Below are 20,328 nucleotides of genomic sequence, written 5' to 3' on the forward strand. Positions count from 1 at the left end.
AGCTAATCCAAAAACCCCCCAATTTACAGCAAATATTTTGCATTCTATGTGAATTGAAGGACAAGCTGCAGAAGCCAGTGCTACTGTGGTGGCAGTGCAAAATCTGGAGTAATATTCCAGGAATGGAAATCCATTCTCTGTCCCTAAAGTACTTGAAAATAGCCACCATTCAGCAGGCACACGTGCATTAACAGAGAAGGTGTTCTACACCCCACTTGTGGCTTAGCCCTGTCTCCAGCTGCTCTGGATGGAAGGTTTGTAACTCTGCAGGACTTAAGTGAGGTAAATTTGGGAATTCTTGTCCTACTTTGCTTTTTTCTGGGATAGTCAAGTGTGCTTGTGTCCAGCCAGCAGAGCTGCTCAGCTACAGTGAAGCAGCCCCAGAATCCCAGTCCCAAAAGATTTGCAGGAGTCCCTTGGCTCTGGCTCTGGCTCTGACTCCATGTCAGTGCCACTTCAGATGCTGCATCCCAGGAAGGACACACCTGCATTGTTCAGTGCACATCCAGCTCACGCTGAAGGCTTTTTCCTTACGAGTAGTCAGAAAAGTGAGTAAAATTCAGTTTTGCATGATAAAAATAATGCAGGAGCCCCTTGGCTCTGGCTCTGCCTCCTGACTCCACGTCAGTGCCACTTCAGATGCTGCATCCCAGGAAGGACACACCTGCATTGTTCAGTGCACATCCAGCTCACGCTGAAGGCTTTTTCCTTACGAGTAGTCAGAAAAGTGAGTAAAATTCAGTTTTGCATGATAAAAATATGTTTGTGCTTATTTGTTCTCTCTAGTCTGCTTTTGTCTAGCAAAATGAAGCCCTGTGTTCTTACAAACCCCTTGCTTTTTACTGTTGTATCACAAACAGTAATACAACTGTGATTGTCTTGTATCATAAATATTTTCTCTCTGCAGTACTAAGATGGGAGCTATGGCTCAGTATTACTGCTGGAATGGTACTAGTTGGACTTTTTTCTCAGTAGTACTTGCTGCATCCCAGTTTTTGGCAGTGAACCCTGGGCACTGCTCCAGCTTCCCTCCTGCCTCTGAGGGGCAAGTGCTGCAGAACAGACATGGGCAGCAAAAGAGGGATTCCAAAGCCTTCCTGCTCTCCTGAACCAAGGATTTACAAAGCTCACTCAAGACACTCTAACCAAGGTACTGGGCTTAGTTTCTAAAACAAAATAGTCCTGAAAGACCAACGCTAAGTTCACTGAACTATCACTGTAACAGTATGGATTTGGAGTCTAGATCAGTATCTTAGGTCTATGCAAACAAAACTGAACCTCAGTGACGAGCACAAGCTACTGTAAGAAAAAATAAACAGAGCTTCCCCTTGTGTGCTCATCTTCTCACTGTATCATTGGGTGAGGGGGTTAGAAACTGAATATTTAATAATAATAATAAAAGTTCTCATACTTTGTAAAAGTAGTTTTGGAGACATTTTGTGGTGGCATGGTTTGATCTTTGTATTTTTACTTTATATTTTCTTCTTTTTTGGCAAATAAAGGACTTTTGAATTTAAAAAGGAAAACCTGTCTTGGTGGTGGAGTGTTACTGCTCACTTCATCTCCAGCTGCTGTGCCAAACTCTCCTTCCCTGCTGTGGTGAGTTCACACCACCAGGTAGCTGCAAGCAAATGCCTTCCAAAGCCAAAATTCCAGGCTTTCTTCTAAAAAATACTGGGATAAAGCAATCTGACCACTTACCTCACTCACATCTGTATCCTCAATGTGGAGAAATGTCTCTGTGATGACTTACCAAAACATCCAACTCCCTCATTTCAACCTTTCCTAAAAAAAAAAAAAAAAGAGGTATCTCCGGGATCTTGTGCAAGTGGAATGACCCAACTCCCTCATTTCAACCTGTCCTAAAAAAAAAAAAAAAAAGGGAAAACTAGTAATGCCTTTTCTAATGCCTATATGCAAATGATCAAGCAGAGTTTGTGCAGTGTGGTGCTCTTATATTGCTTCACCAAGGGGTGCCTAAATGTGTCTATAGAACAGTCACCTTCTGGTGGGGAAAACTAGTAATGTCTTTTCTAATTTACTTATATGCAAATGCTCAAGCAGAGTTTGTGCAGTGTGGTGCTCTTGTATTGCTTCACCAAGGGGTGCCTAAATGTGTCTATAGAACAGTCACCTTCTGGTGAGTTTCTTTAGGGTATCAAAAGCACTTCAAATTCTAAATTTAAATAGTTAAGACCAAAGATCTGCCTGTGATGTTCTTGGTAGTACTGAAAGCAGCATCACCTACCTTTCAGAGGGGATTTCCTCAGTTGTGCCACACACTTGGAATGATCCTTACAAAGGTGCTTGTTTGTATCCTTTCAGTTCTCCAACTTAGCAATCAAAAATCCTTTTCTGGTTTGCGTAGAATTTAAATAAGAATTATCTGGGGAAATGGTCCTTCTTGCATGCAGTAAAAAGATGCTTCTGTGCTGGATCACACCAGAACCTCTGCACCATCCCTGTGCCACAGCTGTGGGATCTGTTCCTTGAAACTCTGGAGTTTCACTGAGGGAGCAGCTCCCTGCTGTGCCAGAAGCAGCTGCCTTGGCAAACTGGCTTTTCGAGTTCATTCCTCTGTAACTCTGCAGGTTCTTCTGACACCACCGAATGCTGGGGCTGGCAGGGGCAGTCCCAGGCTGTGCTGAAGGCACCAAGGGCAGCTCTTCCCTGGGAATGTTTGCAGCTCCCATGCAAGGGAAGAACATCTGCAGGGAGAGACTGCTGAGCCCCAGTGCCCCTGGCTCTGCACTGTGGTCAGACAAGCCAGGGAAGAACAGCTCCTGCTGGGAGAGCCAAAGGTAACACATCCAGCAGGTAATGTTTTGTCTCCCTGTCCCCCCTCCTCTGGGATTTAATCCCAACCCCTGGTTTGTCATAGGATCATTAAGGTTGGAAAAGACCCCCATGATCACCAAATCCAACCTCTGAGAGCTCCACCCTGCCCTTTAAGCCCCATCACCCAATGCCACATTGACTCGTGTGTCTGAACATTTTTAACATGTGATACCTGGGAAGAGCCTTTCCACTCTACAGGGAAGTGTAGAGGGCTTCTCCTGCTTGTTCACAACTATGTTCAGATCTGGATGGTCAGAAGCACTGGATTTTGTACCACTACACGTGACCAAAAACTGCTTTTTCTCTTTTGATTCTGCTCTACAAATGACAGGGTTTTAATAAAGTTTGGCAGTTAATCCCTGCCTTCAAGGGGATTGGGAAGAAAACTGGAATATCACACACTTCCTCTGTAAGAAATCCCCAAGCAGCTCCCTCTGCGCTAATGCTGGGAGCAGCTCCCCGGATCCAGAGCCCCCAGGAGGAACGCCAGGAATTCCGGGCAGCCCAGCTGGGCCAGGCTGGAGCTCAAATAATCACTGAGCTGCACCCACCAGTGACTCTCCAGCTCCAGGGGATGGGCAGCAGGGACAAGTCCCTCCTGGGCTGTGCTGGACTGCATTCTCACCCTGCTCTCTGCCCAAGCCAAGGCAGGAAGGCTCCAAAGCAGGAAGCTGCTGTGGAAGGAATGCTTTCCCAAGTGGAGCTGCTGGAATTCCTGTCAGCACCAAGACGATCCTTTCCATTGCTCAGCTCACAAACAACTAGCCAGGAGGGCAAGGAAACCAAACCAAGCCAACCCTAATTTAAACAATTAGAGAATTAATCATCAACACACTAAGTAGTATTTAGACAATGAGTTCAACATATGCCACACTGATGCCTTCAGCAGTTGCCAAATAGAATTAGAAAACTAACATTTATTAAATCAATTTGAATTTTAATATACATTTCAAGAATGTGGCAGCATAAAAGGAAATGTTTTTTAGAAACAACCTGAATCTACCATTTGCAGTTTTACATTAACCATCAGGGCTCTCCTGTCGACGCTCCGAAACACTCTTGACCTAAGTTCTCCAACTTTTGGTACCACATTGAATGCAGCAGTGAGATAGTAAAGATTCCAAATACTCCCACATTTCTGGAGCAAAGGTACTTTGTATTTAATTTAATGAAAGTCCTAAAAATGTACCATCAACAATCTCGGCAAAACTGAACAGCTCTGCAAAAGCATTCCGACACAACCCGTGCTGTGCAGCCACTCCCAGACTCCGGGTCGCTACTTCGCTTACACGTAGTGGACTAATAAACAGATTTACATTAGTAGGTCACGATCAAACCACCAAATTAGAGACTGGTAGGATCCCTCTGGGTCAACACAAAAATCACATACAAGTTTAACTAAATACATTTTAATAGGACATCGTTAAATCTCATGAGGGCTAAAAAACACAGATCTTAGGTACTTGGGTTGGCAAATAAAGACAAGAATACTAAGAAGCATTTTCCACCATTTACTCATTATCAAAAATATTTTTCAACTCTTCTTGCAAAACAAAAACAAAAAAGTACAGACTGGACACGTACATCACATTTTTCTTCCTATGGCTTTAACCCCCCACCCTGCCCACCCCACAAAAAAGACGGGGGGAGAAACAAACCAAAACCAACAAAAAGCTCTGACCACATTCACAGAAAATGACACCATGGTACACTACAAAACAAAAGGAGGTGCCATTTGTGTCCAAAGGGTTTTGCTCATTTCTCGGTGAGGAACCGTCATTGTACGTGCTTTGTGCCAAATCAAAGCACACCCAGCACCGCAGGGGCTGTGCCTGAGGAAAAGGGAAGATGGAAGCAGGAAAGGAACTAAAAAATCCACACACCATTTAACATGCTGCTGAAACAGGAATGGCCTTTAAAATCAGACAGTAATGTTTGTGTTCGAGTCAGCCCATGCTCAGGTTGTGCTCTGTCATTCCAAGAGGAGAATTTCTACTTTCACAAAGCAATCTCAACATTTTAGGCTTCCAATGAAGCCCTGAAGGCACAACTAAATCTTGTGCCTGCACTCTTATTTAGGGATTGCGCTGAAATCAACCATTTTTGCACAAAGCTGAATTCCTAAGAGGAATTCTTTCACTGTAACACTTTTCCAGATAAGCTCGACAACTTTGTGTTATTTTTCTATTTTCGAGCCTTTTGGCCCAGGCTGAAAAGCAATGACCTTCAAAAGCTGCTTTCAACATTTTAACAAAAAGTGAGATAGGTTCAGGGTGGAGTGAGTTATAGCTAGCTTATTGTGTTTAGCAAACACCCCAAAAATTTGACCTTTGATAGCCTCGATCCTGTGCCCTGGCTGGGAGGTACCTGTCAGCAGGGAACTCCCCTCCGTGGGAGGGGTCCCGGCTCTGTTACAAACCTGATCAAATAACCCCCCCAGTGGTGATAAGTGCTGCAGCATCTCCCTGTAGCCCTGGCACTGATCAGCACCAGAGGGGGGAAAATCAGCCAAGGACTTCCTGGAACCCACAAAACCCCTTCTCTTCCCTAGAAGCAACAGCAGTAAAACAGCAGGAACTCGGGAAAGGGAGAGGATGGTGCTAATAGAATTTGAACCTTCGTAGGGTACCAGTGATGTTCTCCCCCAGCCCCTCAGTGACTTGTCATGCACAGGGGGCTGGCACAGAGGGGCAACTGAGCAGGGACATGACCTGTGAAGTGTTAGGAAGACAAAGCCCAAGGATCATGATGTCATTACCAGGATGGGGTATCCAAGCTGGAGCTCGACCTTTGTATCCACCCAACCCTCCTGAGCCTTGCCTGCAGCCCGAGATGTCTTTTGGCCTGCCAGCTCAGTACATTTATTAAAATCTTTTTTAACTGTATGCTGTTCAGTAGAGGGCACAACCAATTCTCACAATCACCACTACCTACCCTTTCTGGAGTGTATCCCCCAGCTTGTGCTGCCTTTCCTACAGGAATGTCAGGTCATTTCCTGCTCAAGTTGACTATAACCCATCAAATAATTATTTCTCTATGCCATCATCTAGCACAGTTGAGATGCACTATCTGGATGCTACACTGAAGCTGAAGCTTTGACTGAGCACAAAGCATGAGCAAGTACAATGAGGTCAATATATTCCTTGTCAAAAGATCTTGTGATAAAATCATTTACATCAGCAATCCATCTCAAACTATGAGGTGCTGTAAGAACTAAAAACAGTTTTAGGGTAACTCCTCCATTATCTGCAACTATTTCCCAGACACTAATACACAGAACATAGCAATGAAAAACACTTGATACAAGTGATCTAAACGCAGGAGCTCCAGCAAGTTAAACAGAACCATAGCTGCCTTAAACCTGTAGCAGTTCCCCTACGGATGGCAGGGAAAAGAAAGAAAGGTTTAACAGTCATATCTCATGTCTATAGCTTCATCCAAACTTTTCTCATCATGTGTACTGGCAGCTAAAAACGTCGTTACTGGTGACCCTGTCACATTGATTACACTGGTGCTTGTGCTGGCATTGCGCACGGCAATGCTTGTCACATTAATGCCCAAAGTAAGCCGAGTCTGCTCCAAGGCCTTTTCTGGCACTGCAAAGGCCTCCAGCTTCTTCTCCCCGTTAGCCATGTAGGAGTTTTGGCAGCCACGGCATATGCAGTCAAGGCAGGCTTTGCGGTTAGAGTAGCAAGGGCAGCGTTGGCCACGGCATGTAAGAACACTTGGATTTTGGGTGGCACGACCACATTTACACCCTTTCTTTTCTTGTGGCTTTTTATACACAGTTTTTGTTGGGCTTCCTGGCATAACGTTACTGCTGGGAACTTTCTCCTTTGCCTTGTCTTTTGTTTTCAGCACCCCTGGTTTGGCTTTTGGGTGGGATTTCTTAGGGGCGTGTTCTAAGTTCTTTTTCACGCTTTTGTTAGACAGGAGCACAGTTTTACTGATTTTGGGAGTAGTTCCTCCATTAGGTACAGTCGCAATAGGCTGCAAGGACATTTTATTTTCCTGTTTGACTGTGACGGGAGCCGACGCTCCCAGCGTTGGGCCGCAGATGATGCTGGAGATGGGCAGAGGCTGAACCTTCTCACTGTCGCTTTCGGAGCGAGAGCGCTTCCTGTTCAGCTTCACCACCTTGGGCGTGGCTGCCGTGCAGGAGAGCCCATGAGGAGAAGCATCTGTGGACATGAAAATGTTATGGCTGAGGGGAGGGGGGGAGAGCTGCAGGAAGGGGCCGTTGGCCATGTTTGCCTCCAAGCCGGGCTGCAGGTTGGAGTCGCACACCTCGCCGCTGGACACGGTCTCCAGGCTGCGCAGCACCTCCTCCACGCTGAGCAGCAGCGAGCCGCCCGGCTTGATGTCCTCGCTGAAGCCACAGATGTCGATGCCCGCGGGGCACAGGTCGCTGGTGGCCACGGTGTCACACACGGGCTGCAGGCCGCCGGGGATGTCCTCTGTTTTGATGTAATCCCCGGTGCTGCACACATCGATGGCGCTGGCGTGCTCGGGAGAGGGGATGCTCACGCCCAGCTTCTCCACCGACAGCCCGTTGCAGGGGGGCAGCCCGTTGATGACAGAGCCCCGCAGGTCCAGGCTGGGCGCGCTCTCGGGCAGCGCCGTGAACCCGCCCGGCGTGTCCGTCGCCAGCTCCGAGGTGGAAGGGACCGGGGAGTGCGTCAGACACAGAGCCAGGGCCGCATCCGAGGACTTCTCCGTCTCCTCGTGGAGCGGTGCCCCATCCTTGAGCAGAGCCAGCAGGTCTGCAGAGCAATCCACGGCCTGGATGATGTCCCGGGCCAGCGGCGTCTGCGTGATGTACTCGCACAGCTTCTTGTAGCAGTTCACCAGGATGCTCAGCTGCTTGTTCTCCTCAAACTGCTCATAGTCCTTGCACCAGCTACACGAGGGCTTCATCATCATCTTCTTGCCTTTACACGTTTTGCAGACATAATGCTGACAATTGGAGTTGGTAGGAGCAATAGGATCTTGTAGCAAATTTCCTACGAGAAAAAGGAAGAGGAAGATTACAATGGACTTAAGGCAGGTTTCTGGGACATTATTGGGTGAATTTTTTTGTACTATCAAAAAACGTTACTTTAAAAGTTGAGTTATTCACAAGAAAACATCCCATCCAAACAACTGCCTGTACAATTTCTCACAGCTGCCAACCTGGTTTTAAAACATTAGATAAAATTAGAAGAAAACCATCACACCACAACGTGTTGTGTGCTGCAGCCTTTACAAACATTCTCAACCACAAAACTACTGATTGCCTTCTCCCCGTCAGCTTTGTCCACAGAAACTTACAGCACACACAAGATTTCTATCAATTTACCAAAAGTGAAATAATAAACTCCCATGATAACTTACTGCAAAGATTTTAATGGAGTTAGTAAAAGCAAATGGGAAGAGCAGAGAAAGGAAAAACTCCGAAAGGAATGTAAAAATCATTAAATATCCACCCCTAAAGGGAAGAAGACACAGCAGACTTTGTGTTATTTTTAATTTAGCATTTAGTGAAACCATCATAATAAATAATTTTTTTCAATATTTTACTGTTTAGAATAAAAAACTAATAAAAATCAGCTACTAAAGGAATCCACACACCCCTGACAGCCCAGAAAGTTTCAGGCCCCGAGCACTGACAGTCTGAAAGATCCCCAAAACTGTAAAAACCTGGAAGAATGGCTTTGGTTTTACTTAAGAACAACTCAAATATTACCTAAGGATAAAATATGAAAGAACAAGTGAAACTAAATTCTGTATAGAAACAATCCAACTAGTTCCTATATCCAGAAAGTGACAGTATTGCTTTGCTATTTCCAGGCAGCTCTAGGCCAGAAAGATATTCCATCTCCTAAATTAAACTGCAGAGTATCTATAGTCATCCCCAGCAAAAGGCCTCCCTCCCCTCCCAGCAGCACGTTCTCAGCTTTGATCAGACCCTTCTCTCATAAGGAGCCTCTGCTGGATGAGTTACAGCCATCAGGGAATTCCCACCCAGACTTTCCAAAGTGAAAACAATCTGCTGCAACAAGTGAATAAAATTAAACAACTTGGGAAGAGGAAGCAAAGATCATGTATCAAATCAGACTACCCCCAAAATATCAAATATGTTTTCTCTCAATACTCACTTCTCTGATCCCTTTTCCCTGCATTCCCTGATCCCTCTTTGGGAAGGGGCTGCTCCCAGCCCTCCACCTGAGCTATCATCCAGTTGGTGTGGCTGGATGTAAACTGGGTTTTCAGCAACAAATCACAAGAGTCAGTGCTCAGGTTGGCATAACACAGTTATTTTTAATAAATGGAGAGAAATCCAGTTGTTCAGCAAGCTGGCAGGTGGCACACAGTGGCACAGAATGAGCCCTGCCCTGTGTGGCAGTGTGACAAGACCCCACCAGGAGAAGACAAAATACTCATCACATCAAGCTGGGAAGGTTTAAAGCCAACAGATGGAACACGAAGTCACACAGTCCAACCTGCAGGGGGAATTATTGGGTTTTTTCCCAAATTCCCTTGAAATATCACAATATAAAGGCAGAGGTGGTCATTGTGGTCCCAAGATGGAACTTATTTCAAGAGAAAAGTTCCCTGAAGAGAACAACACCAAAACTTTAAATCCCACCAGCTCCTTGAAGAAGTTCTGTCCTTCAGCAGAGAGTTCACAACAATGGTCCAGCCCCCTGGATCCTGAGTCCAACAGCACCAGCAGGAGCTGTGCCCTGGCCAGTGCAGACACCAGAGCCTTGGAACTACAGTGCTCCCAGGGCCAAAAGCCACCAGCATTAATTAATTCCCAATTAATTAATGACACAAAGCAGCTGGGTGCACTCCTCATCCACCAGTAGCCTCTCTTGGCTCCTTAGGACAATAAGGCTGAGTTACAATGCTTTACAGAAGTAAAATACTTCAGAGATGGCACCAAATAACAAGATACCACCTTAACTTTTAAATTTATTTTTAAAAAGGCATCACCAACAGTGTGTTTTATTTGTCCCAAAATAGATTTGGCTGAAACTCCTGAATAAGTAAGTACAAATGCTAAAAGAGGATACGGGAAAATTTAAATTTCTGGAGGCTTTGAGGGAAAAACCAGACGGACTGACAAGACAAAACACTTCACATGCTCTCACTGCCAGGAAGAACAGAGCAAGTTCTACTCCCAGTAAATGCCAGGCAACCTACACTGGAGAGACATTAGGAATGCCTGAGCTGTGGGAATATTTTCTGTTTCAACTCATATCTCATTGAATATTCATTCTTCAAAGTTTCTCTCTTGTATGGATTCTGTGGCACTATCACTCTTCTCAGTCTTAGTACTAACAAGTGGGGAAAAAAAAAAAAGTCAACCATGAGATGCTAATTTCCCATAAAATTAAGTTTCATTACTTGTAATACTCAGGATGGGGCACTAAGTCCAGCAGCACTGTCCCACAAACAGCACCTGAGCCATTTTGGAACCTCGAGGTTTTGCAAGGCCAAGATCTCACTTTTGCCTGGTGGCCATCAGTACTGCCCCCTCTCTAGAAATTTAAAAATGTATACAGATCTCCAAGATATAAACATGGTGGGCCCTGAAGTTAGTATTTTTCCATGCTTATAATTTAGTATTTCTCTAAGCTAAATACAATTTTTCATTTTATTGGCAGCCACTCACCTGCACAGACCCTTCCACAGTTACTGCAGACCTTCAGTTTCACAGCCCTGTGTAGCCTGGGGTTACTGAACCCTGCTCTGTCCTTTCTCACTCTTTGCTAAGGGGTTTATCAATACACCAAAAGCAAAACTGTGTTCTTATAAACCCTCCAATAGAGACTTTTCTTCCACATCAGCTCTTAACTGTGCTGATTTCAGAAAGGCTGACTAAATACATTCGTTAATATCAGCACTTACAATTAATGAGGAGCATATACAGAGGAAAAACTTTTAATATATTATTTACCAAACATCCCAGCTGACCTGGAAAGGCTGTCCCGGGAGCTGGAGGGAGGTCACTTAAACCACACGGAATACTTGCTGCTGTGGTCCTTAATGAGCATTATTTCACAGCTGCAGGGATGAGGGGAAGCATCTGCAAATTGTGTCTCTGAGACCAAAAGGAGGAGAAGAATTGGGAATCAAAACAATTGTTACGTGTCTGTACCCAGCAAATACGCTCCTAATGGATGAAATTCACTGGGAAGAAAGGCTTGAACAGGTACCTCCAGCCATTCTCACCTATCCTCAGCAAAGGCAGGTAAGGGCTAAACACAAATACCTAATTTAGGGTCCTTGGAAAACTAGAACATTAATTACTGAAAATTATCTTGGCTTTTCCAATAATCCAAGGTCTTAAGAATTATTTCATTATTAAATCTTAATTTCATTAAGTAAAATAGAAGAAAATAAGTCAATTTTTTTTTTTTTTTACAAATACAGTTGTATCCCTGGGGTTCATCCTGGCTGCACTGGGATCACCAGAAGTGCTCTGGTGCTCAGCCAGCACCGGGGGCAGCCATGGGACACAGGAGGAGAGGGCAGCTCAGCCACCAATCTGTGCCCATCAAACAGCACAGTGAGCACAAGCTTATTTTTAAACCACGATTACAGAAACAAACATACTGAGCCCCTACCAAGCTCTGAAGAACAGGAAGCTCTACCCATCTGAGGTTTCACACACGGACTTCTACATGCCAAGGACCCCAAAGTCATATCCACAGCTGGAGCTTTGACAGCTGCACTGCTATACTGTCAGCCTTTTCATTTTGGCATTAAACATCATCTGATTGTTTCTACTAAAATAATTAGAAACGCCCAGAAAGCTCCAACAACTTGACACATCCAAGCTTCAGAGTCCAGGAGCTGCTGAAGGACAGGAGCTGGTTCTCAGTGACTGTGAACCACTGCACAGGGGTTTGTGCTCAGCCACCCCTCTACCTGCAGCTCCAGAGCTTCAGCTGCAGCACCGTGGGAAGGAACAGCCCTGCTCTCCCCACCACCTTCCCTGAACTGCTCCCTGCCTCTCCACACTGCATCTTCTCACCCAAGAAATCATCAGCTGGAGCCCACAGAAGAATGAGCAGCAGCTCAACGAGGCTTTAAGGCAAAACACAACAGAAAATACCCTCACAAAAGCAGCGTTTCCCCAGTTGGATAAACCCCCTAAAAGCACTATTTGCAAAACTATCTGACGACAGACAGGCAGGCATATGATGAGCAGCAAAAAGGTCTGTCAGCCATCTGCAGAGGAATACAACAAATGTGTGGGATCTGTTTTAGAGGGGTGGGAGATCTGGGTACTTCCCACAAAACAAGAAAACTGAACACATTCTGACTCACATAGATTAGTACATGGACATGACAGCAGGGAAAGGTCTCAGATCCCAAGCCCTAACATCGCCCACTTCCAAACCTACACTCAGGGTGGGCTGGACCATGTTGGATTTGATGCATTTCACCAAAACTGCACCGAAGTCAGGAGCCAGATTCCCCAGACTGATGTCTGTCCCACCCCTGCCCTAGCAGTTGTCCCAGGTAGAAGTATGTTGGGCAGCTCCTCTCAGATTTCTCAGTGAAATCTGCCGGATCCCCCGTCCCTCAGGTGTCCCACCCACTGCACAGCATTGCCAGCTCTGTGCTCTTAGCTGAGACATCTCTGCAGTATTACAGGGGCACAGCTCTGAGCCCACAGCTGCACAACACGGAATAGAGCTGAGGGCAGTTCACAACACAGCACTACAGATGTGTGATCCTTCCATGGCCTTTGACACAAGGTTCTGTACAGAGAAATTGTTCAATTCAGCCAAAAAGTAGAACCAAAACTGTTCCCCAAGACTCCCAGCAAGAACTCTGAGAAACAATGAGTTTCCCTGTGCACTATCAGAAATGATTTCTTCCTGCAAACACCACCCTGCCCTTAGATCACCCCAACCACACCACCAGAATTTGACCAAGACATCCACACACACTTAAAAATTCCTTGCTGAGTGTAACGGAAATGTGGGGGACACCAAAAAAGCACTAAAAAAAAAAATCCCAAATCAACTAAAAATACTTATTTCAAAATTTTATCAGAGAAAACATTCTGCTGGCTACTGAATATTTCTGCACATCCTCCATGAACACACAACTATGAAAAAATTGCTAAAGACATTATTACCCTTATATAGGGACAGTTGTGACTAATGAATTAATGTTTGTATAACTCTCTGAAAAAATAAAAACTGCACTGTTTTTGCCTGAACACCATGGGAACCCAATTTAACCATGATCAGAAGACACTTAGACTATTTTTCTTCATATTTGGAGAAATACAGTCAACCTATTTAGCTAAAGTTCAAGGAAAAAAACTACAACAAATTGCATTATAATTGCAGAAGGAACTGACTGCCTTGTTGAGTCCACCCCCCACATAAACAACAGAACATTTTTACTAAGTCCCATGTCGAAGTTATAATTCTGTTTGGAAGTCCTCGTGTTTACAAAATCTCGGTTAAAAATACATTTAGAATTTTTTCCAAACTGGGTGATAAAGTTCAAACTTTGAGGTTAAGAAGATGGATAAATTAATCTTTTTCACCATGCAGTGTAAAATTTTCACATAATGATGTTTTCCAAAAGTCAAGTCTGCTGTATTTTGAGAAGTTTCAAATAGCAAAGTTAACATTTCTCCTATGGGTATAAAATAATAACATTTTTCTAAGCTGCAGAAACACTCACAAGAGTCAGAACTTGCTTTGGAAGTTATAGATCAAGTCCATCACATTCTCCAAGCAAACTAAAAGTAATGAAAACAATTTTTCCACACCAAACAAAGCTGCTGGAACATCAGAATCTCAGAGTGAAGTGTGCTCTCCGAGGGCACAGTGCAGAGGGAGGCAGCCGTGGGCAGGCTCGGGAGAGCCGGAATTCCAAATTACATCACTGCGGGACTCGGTGCAATCCTCCAGGAGAGAGGGAAAGCTGTGCTCCCTGCAAAGCACCGTGCTCAGGAAAGGCTGTACTGCCATCACTTCCCAAGGCATTGCCCAGCCCCAGGGGATGTTTTCTGGCCTTACTAAAGGCCGCACCACAATATGCAGGAACGCTCAGTCCGTATGGAGAGGCCTGAGGTGTAAATCTTAGGCGGCAAAGCAAACAAAGGCAGAGGAAGGTGTGCTGGAGTGATTCCTGCCCAGGACCGACACAGCTCAGCCATCCCAATAAAGATGCCCCCTGGCAACACATTAACTCCTCTCTAAACACTCGGGAACACAATGGCTTTAATCAGTATCCTCAGGCACCACCAAAGCCATCCATCACCTCCCAGCTCCTCAAACACGAACACTCCTCTCCAATCCCAGCAAAGACAGCACGGCAACTCTCTTTGGAAGTCACTGTCACCCAGCTGCCACCGAGGGGACCACAGCTACTTCTCTTCCTACTCCATCTTCTAACGCAGAGGAGTATTTTTAGTTTAGAAACCAATCTCAACTCTACTGGCAGAACTTTCTGTTATCAAAACTACGGCAGCACAATGCAGACAACCTTGACAAAGCAGTTCTCCCAGGGGTCACACACAGGGCTTGAAAACAGGAAAGGGAAACGAAGTTGAGTAGGGAGATTTTAAGAGGAAATCACCCAACATGTTCTTGAGTAAAAACTGGTGTATACAGAGATGTGAGACTGGACATTTTATAGACAGCTGCTCCCCAGACCAAGCACAAACAGAATACCTGCACCAGAAGGTATTTGATAGGTACTTAGTCCCCTAGCCCATCCTCTCTGATGGTTGTTTCAGAGATGCTGATTGTTTTTCACATTCTCCACAAATTCAGAAGTGTTTTGGCAACCATTCATGACCATTTTTAAAGGGAAAATCATGTACTTTTAAAAACTACCAGTAGTTTTGTTTACAGTATTTCTCATAAATGAAAACAGAGGAAAGAAGAAAATGTCAATGGATAAAATACCTAAAAAAACCCACAGAACCAAACCTATTTTCAAACATAAAAGGCAGCTCTGATCTGGCAGCATAGATCATGAATCAGCCTTCACTTTCCCCAGCCGAGGGAGAATGGACAAGGAAGAAGTCCCAAGCTAAACTTTTCCATCACAAAACTTAAAAAACTCATTGTTTTTTCACTCTAACACTCTGTTATCCAAGCTCAACTTAGCCATGGCTCACATCCCAAATGGAAACTCCAGTATCATCCATATAATTAAGTTTTATTAGAATGGGAATTTGTTTAATCTCCCTTATTCCATGTCTGTGGAATAAGAGCTCCCTTATTCCACGTCTGTGACAGGAAACTGAATTTTCCAGGAAGTTTCCATCTGTTTAGGTGTCACTCAAGTATCTCCCCTTTGAGGGAAGTTCAGTCCAACTCTCCAGACCCAGTTCCCACCATTTATTTCCCAGTGACAGAGTGCAGCCCACAGCACTGAGCTCTTCCTGGGGCCTGGAACCACACCCCAATAGCTGACAACCAGGGAAGGGCACTGGGGGACACAGGAACTGCAGAAGCAAAGGAGAATTACCTCAGAGAGAGGAGGAGGAGGAGGAGGAGAAGCCTTCACATGGGCAGAATGGCACAAAGTGGAAAATTTTACACAATTGTATACCACCAAGTATGGAGACATTTCAGATCTAGTGCAAAGTATAATTGATTATAATATGTAATTACATTATACACTCTATTCAACTTACTTTGGCAGTGTAAAACTCTCAAAACAGGCTATTGCTTTTATACAAGAGCAGGAGGGAAATAACATCCTTACACTAATCTTTATATAGAAAAACAAAAGATAAGTTTTCATTTTACTTTTTAGGCAGTCCATGGCATTTGCCTATGCTTGGAAGTTGTTTCCACAATGCTACTGCAGCACTGAGCCTTCAACCCCCTGGCTAAAATCATCAAGAGCTGCCTCAGAACACCGGGTGGGGCTCTGTGAGGTACCAGTCAGTGCTGCCATGGTTTCTTTGTTCCTCCCCCCCTAATCTCCCTAAAGCCACATGTTGTCTCACATCCCCTTACTGGGATTACAGGATGTCTAAGGCAAGAACTGTATTCTCATCCTGTATTTCCCAGCACCAGCTGGGTTCCTGGCCAAGCACAAAACATTGTCCTGCTGCCCTGCCAGCTTCCAAGAACTCTCTCAAACAGCAATAACCATCTTTCACATACCTTTGAAATATCTTGCAGAGATTCCATGATGAAGTTCTCTATGGATAAAAAGCTAAGCTGATCTGACTGGCAATCCTATCTCTTACAAGCATTTCAACTCTTACAAGAATTGTAATTCAAGAATTTCAAGGAAGGCTCTTAATGCAGAAAAGACCAATGACTTGCAGTTACCTGCACAGTATCTGAACCAGAGAATGGTTCTAACTGCTAAGATGTTTATCCCAATGGACAGCACCTTTAAAACATAGAAGCTTGTTGCATAAATGCTACTATGCTATTTTTAAACTAAATGTGTATTAACATGCAGTTTTATAATAATCACTTTATTCCAGAGACTGAAACTTGTATTTCATATCCTCAAAACACACAAGGCATAGCCCTTCTGCCCAATGCCCACTTGGGAGCAGTTATTTTCAAGTTTTAAAAGCTCTAGGAAATATTGTCTTATACATCCCTATAAAAGGATGATGTATTACCTACAGCACTGTCCAGGAAACTGTCACATGATCACACTTAAATCCTAGAAATACACACACGGCTATTCCAGCTACAGAACTGAACCCTTATCACCCATCATGAGGCAAGAGGGAGACCTTGAATCCACCCAGAACTGATTCAGATGACTTACACTTACATACTGTATTTACATTTTGGCTTTCTACTGCTGCAACTCCATGTGTGCCAACCTGAATCTGAAATCAGAGCTTTAATTAGAACTTCATAATTATGTGGGTCCAAAAACTTCTGCCACCCCCTGCTATGTGAGCTGGTGTAAAAGACTATGGGATCACAAGGAAATGAGCTGGCTTATGCCTCGTGCTTTGGGAGCACAGTGGAAGCCCAGGAATGTTAGCTGATTTATGTAGCTAGCACTCATTTCTCCTAAAAACAGTTCCCTAAAAATTAAAGGGACAATCTGGACCATGGAATTAATACCTACAGCATAACAAAGCATTACAGAATGCACTCAAGAGAGATTACACACTGAGAAAAAGCTGATGACATAAGGAGTACTAATTTGTGGAGTGACTTCCCAAGGGAATTCCTAGAAGTCCAGCACTTGAGACTTTAACCACTACTGATACTTCCTGCAGCATTTCTCCCACAAAGCACTAAGCACTTTACAAAGATCTGTGCAAGGAAAGTACCAGACACTCCAAGTTCCATGTCCATGGACCCAGAGCCAGGTATTTGGGTCTCATGGTATAAACAAAGAGGGCAGCAAGAAGTGAGCATCAGAAAAGCTTTCAAGCATTAAAACAAAAAAAGCCAGCCCAAACCCACAGTGCACAATTAGCTCAGCTGGTCAGAACCAAGGTTCTGTGTTCAGTCCCTCCACGGGCCATTCACTAATATACCATGGCCCTTGAGGGTCCCTTCCAACCCAGAATATTCTGGGATTCTGGCAGTTTTGGGTGGTCATAGTCATGATCTCTCAATGTAGCCTTTACTTCAGTAATTAGACTTTTCTCTTTTAAAACACCAAAGATAAAAAGGCTTTGATCGTTGCACAGGGTTTAATGACCTTAAATATTCAGAAGATATAAAAGGTGTAACAGCTCTTAGCACTAAGAGAAAAGGAACACAAAAAGCAAATGAGGAAAAGATGGACTGGCCTTTACCAGTCTGGACTGTAGACTTGTGACACTGGGAACACCAGAGTGAGCAGTTCTGTGTGGGACAGGCCCTCTCCCCCATGGCCACCTCAGGCTCAAGACACACCTGAGTAACTCTGCTTTACTGCACGGCTCCACAGCGAGTGTGGAATTTACTGAGGCCCCTGGATACTGACACACCACAAACAGGAGTCCAGGAGGCACAGATAAGACTGGTTAATCAGCTGTAAGCAAAACATTTCAAATAAACAGCAGCTACAGTTATCTGAAAGCTGGCCACAGTAGGAAAAAAAATATACACCGAAGGAATAACCCTAATATTCAAAGAAAATATAGGGTCAAGAGAGAAAGCGGAACCATGGTTTTGAAATAGGAATATCCATGGAGGCATAATGAAATGGAAGAAAACAAACTAAAAACCTGGTTTGCTCTACAAAACTGATAGTGACAGAAAAACCAAGCAAGAAAAGCTGAAGAAGGGGGAAAAAAAGCTCAGGAATTTGGGCAGGGACAAATTAAAGATAGACAATTTCAACAGCACAGAGTGTAAAACTAAGATTGCAAAAGGCCAAGAAGGGAAGAAGGCAAGGCAAGGAGAACAAAGAACATACTTCAGAAGACCAAGCTTAAAGTGGAGAGGCCAGAGAGCACAGCAATGCAAATATCCTATTTAAAAAAAAAAATCAGAATTATATTTGCGTATTTTTTGGCAAAAGCAGTCTGGTGACTGACCAAAAGCAAGAACAATTTATGGGAAGAAAGCACAGCTGGGGTTGGAATCAATTTGGCCTAAGATGATAAGAAATAAAAAGCAGAGATGCATCAACATCGGGATTCCATGAGGAAAAATCCTTAAGACAAATTACTTCAGGAAATGACGATGCAGAGATCCTGGGAACGGGCTCCCTCTTTCCCAGCGCAAACAGATCTCTATTTTCAAAGACTTTAAGTGGGAGGAGCCAGCAGCGGGAGGATAGGAAGCATCTAACGCTACTTTAGCCGTCTCAACAGTTAAATCCTGATCCTGTAAATAAATAAAATATTTAACTTCCTAAACCCCAGTGATTCAATTCAAATCCAGTGTAACACACACACCGGTACCGACAAACACAGCGAACGTAAAACCACTCTGTCAGGAAAATACGAACACAAACAGGACAGGACTCAAAACTACCAGAGGGAAAAAAGGAGATTTAAAAAAAATTTAGCAACCAAGAGGTCTAACAGGTCAGAGCCCCCTCCCGACACTGACCAAGGCTTCAAAGGGAAGTTCAAGGAAACCTAACAGTTTATTCCAGAGCTTCCTCCCAGGAACGGACACATGCCCCCACTCCGTAAACAGCAGAATGCAATTCCTTCCCAGTATTCCCCAGACTGTAACACCGAAATTCCGGATACTGCCTTTGCCCATAGCACACAGAACGCTCTTTTCTGGGGGACAGGAGTGGGGAAAGCCCAGCAGACTTCCAGCCTGTTTGCTTTTTAAGGTAATTGTTGTTACAGAACATTTATTTACTAGGCACAAAAAAAAAAAAAAATCAATTATTGTTTCCCGGCTTTCAATCGGAATTACTTATTGTTTACATTTTAAGGAGGGGGGGAAAAATTACGAAGTTCCTCTTCCCCTGCCTCTACGGTCTGTATTTCGTTTTGGATATCTTTTACCACACTCGCTCTTAGTCATCGCTTTTTTAAAGCGATCAACTCCACTACACCGGGGTATTCCAACAACCACTGACAACTGCCGTACCCTTGATGAAGCCGTGATCATAATAAAGCGCTGCATTTTCAGGCAAACACTCTCTCCGTGCCGCCACCGCCTTCGCAGCGTGCGCGGCTGTTGAGACACGGCCCCTGCCGCCTCCCTGCCCTTGTGACCGGCCCTGCCCGCGGCTGCCCCGCGCCGGGGGCGGGTTTAGCCCGGGCAGTTCCCACTCCGCCGCTCCCGAGCGCCGAGCCGCCCCCCCGGCGGCCGCGGCACCGGGGACTCCCGGCCCGGCAAACTTTGCCGGGAGCTGCCCCGGACCGGGCCGGGCGAGGCGAGGCCGAGGCAGCCCCGGTGCGGCCCAGGGCCGTGCGGGAGCCCCGGGGAGGCTCATTGTGCAGGAACAAAAGAAAGATCCTCACCGCACACGCAGCAGGAGAGGGACTGCCTGAAGTAGGGCAGGAGCTTGTTAATCTCGGAAAAGGACTGGGGGTCCGCCGGGTCGTAGTTGAGCACCAGGCGGCTCGCGGACACGTAGAGAGAAGTGGCATTCACCGGGTTCATCGCCGCCGCTCGCTCGCCGCCGGCTGCGCGGTGCGAAGAAGGTCTGCGCGGGCCGCGGGGGCAGGTGGCCCCGGGGCGGGGGCCGGCAGGGTGTCACCTTGGTCCGGGGCCACCTGGAGCCGCGCGGCAGCGGCGGCGGCAGCGCGGAGGCCGCGGCGGCCCTGCCAGAGGGGGCCGCGCCGGCTCCTCCTCCGCCTCCCGCGGGGGAGGCCTCGCTCCGAGCGGCGGCTCGGCCCGGGCGGCAGCGGCGGCGGCGCTACTGCAGGTCCCTGCGGGCCATACCCGCCCCGCCGCGGGGCCCCTGCTGCTGTCGGCGCCTCTCTCAGCGGCGGCCCGGCATGGCGGCGGCCGCAGGCAGGATCCGCGAACGGGCGCGGGGCGGCGGCGGGGCCGCGCAGCCCGATGCGGCGGGAGGGCGGCGGAGGCACCCGGGGTTCACCGCGGCCGCATCACCGCG

General features: G+C 45.8%; 1 protein-coding gene across 2 annotated transcripts; it reads right to left on the reverse strand.

Moving 5' to 3' along the window:
• Positions 1–4,227: 4,227 nt before the first annotated feature.
• On the reverse strand, positions 4,228–20,319 carry MSL2 (MSL complex subunit 2). Of its 2 annotated transcripts, none has more exons than XM_041416260.1 (2): positions 19,730–20,319; positions 4,228–7,841 (listed from the first exon to the last, which is right to left on the reverse strand). In XM_041416260.1, the coding sequence occupies exons 1-2, from the start codon at positions 19,869–19,871 to the stop codon at positions 6,244–6,246; spliced, it is 1,740 nt and encodes a 579-aa protein (XP_041272194.1). In that variant the 5' UTR covers positions 19,872–20,319; the 3' UTR covers positions 4,228–6,243. The 2 variants fall into 2 exon arrangements, with proteins under 2 accessions (XP_041272194.1, XP_041272192.1); XM_041416258.1 differs by lacking the exon at positions 19,730–20,319 and adding an exon at positions 19,353–19,684.
• Between the last annotated feature and the right edge of the window lie 9 nt (positions 20,320–20,328).

This window comes from Onychostruthus taczanowskii, unplaced genomic scaffold (genome assembly GCF_017590055.1).
Source record: "Onychostruthus taczanowskii isolate IOZ18803 unplaced genomic scaffold, ASM1759005v1 scaffold51, whole genome shotgun sequence".
NCBI lineage: Eukaryota > Metazoa > Chordata > Aves > Passeriformes > Passeridae > Onychostruthus > Onychostruthus taczanowskii.

Excerpts from the sequence above, each read along its gene's own strand:
- MSL2 (XM_041416260.1), bottom strand. The coding sequence starts at position 19,871 with ATGAACCCGGTGAATGCCACTTCTCTCTACGTGTCCGCGAGCCGCCTG. Across the intron at positions 7,842-19,729 it reads CCTCTCCTGCTGCGTGTGCG|GAAATTTGCTACAAGATCCT; the intron begins GTGAGGATCTTT and ends TTTTTCTCGTAG.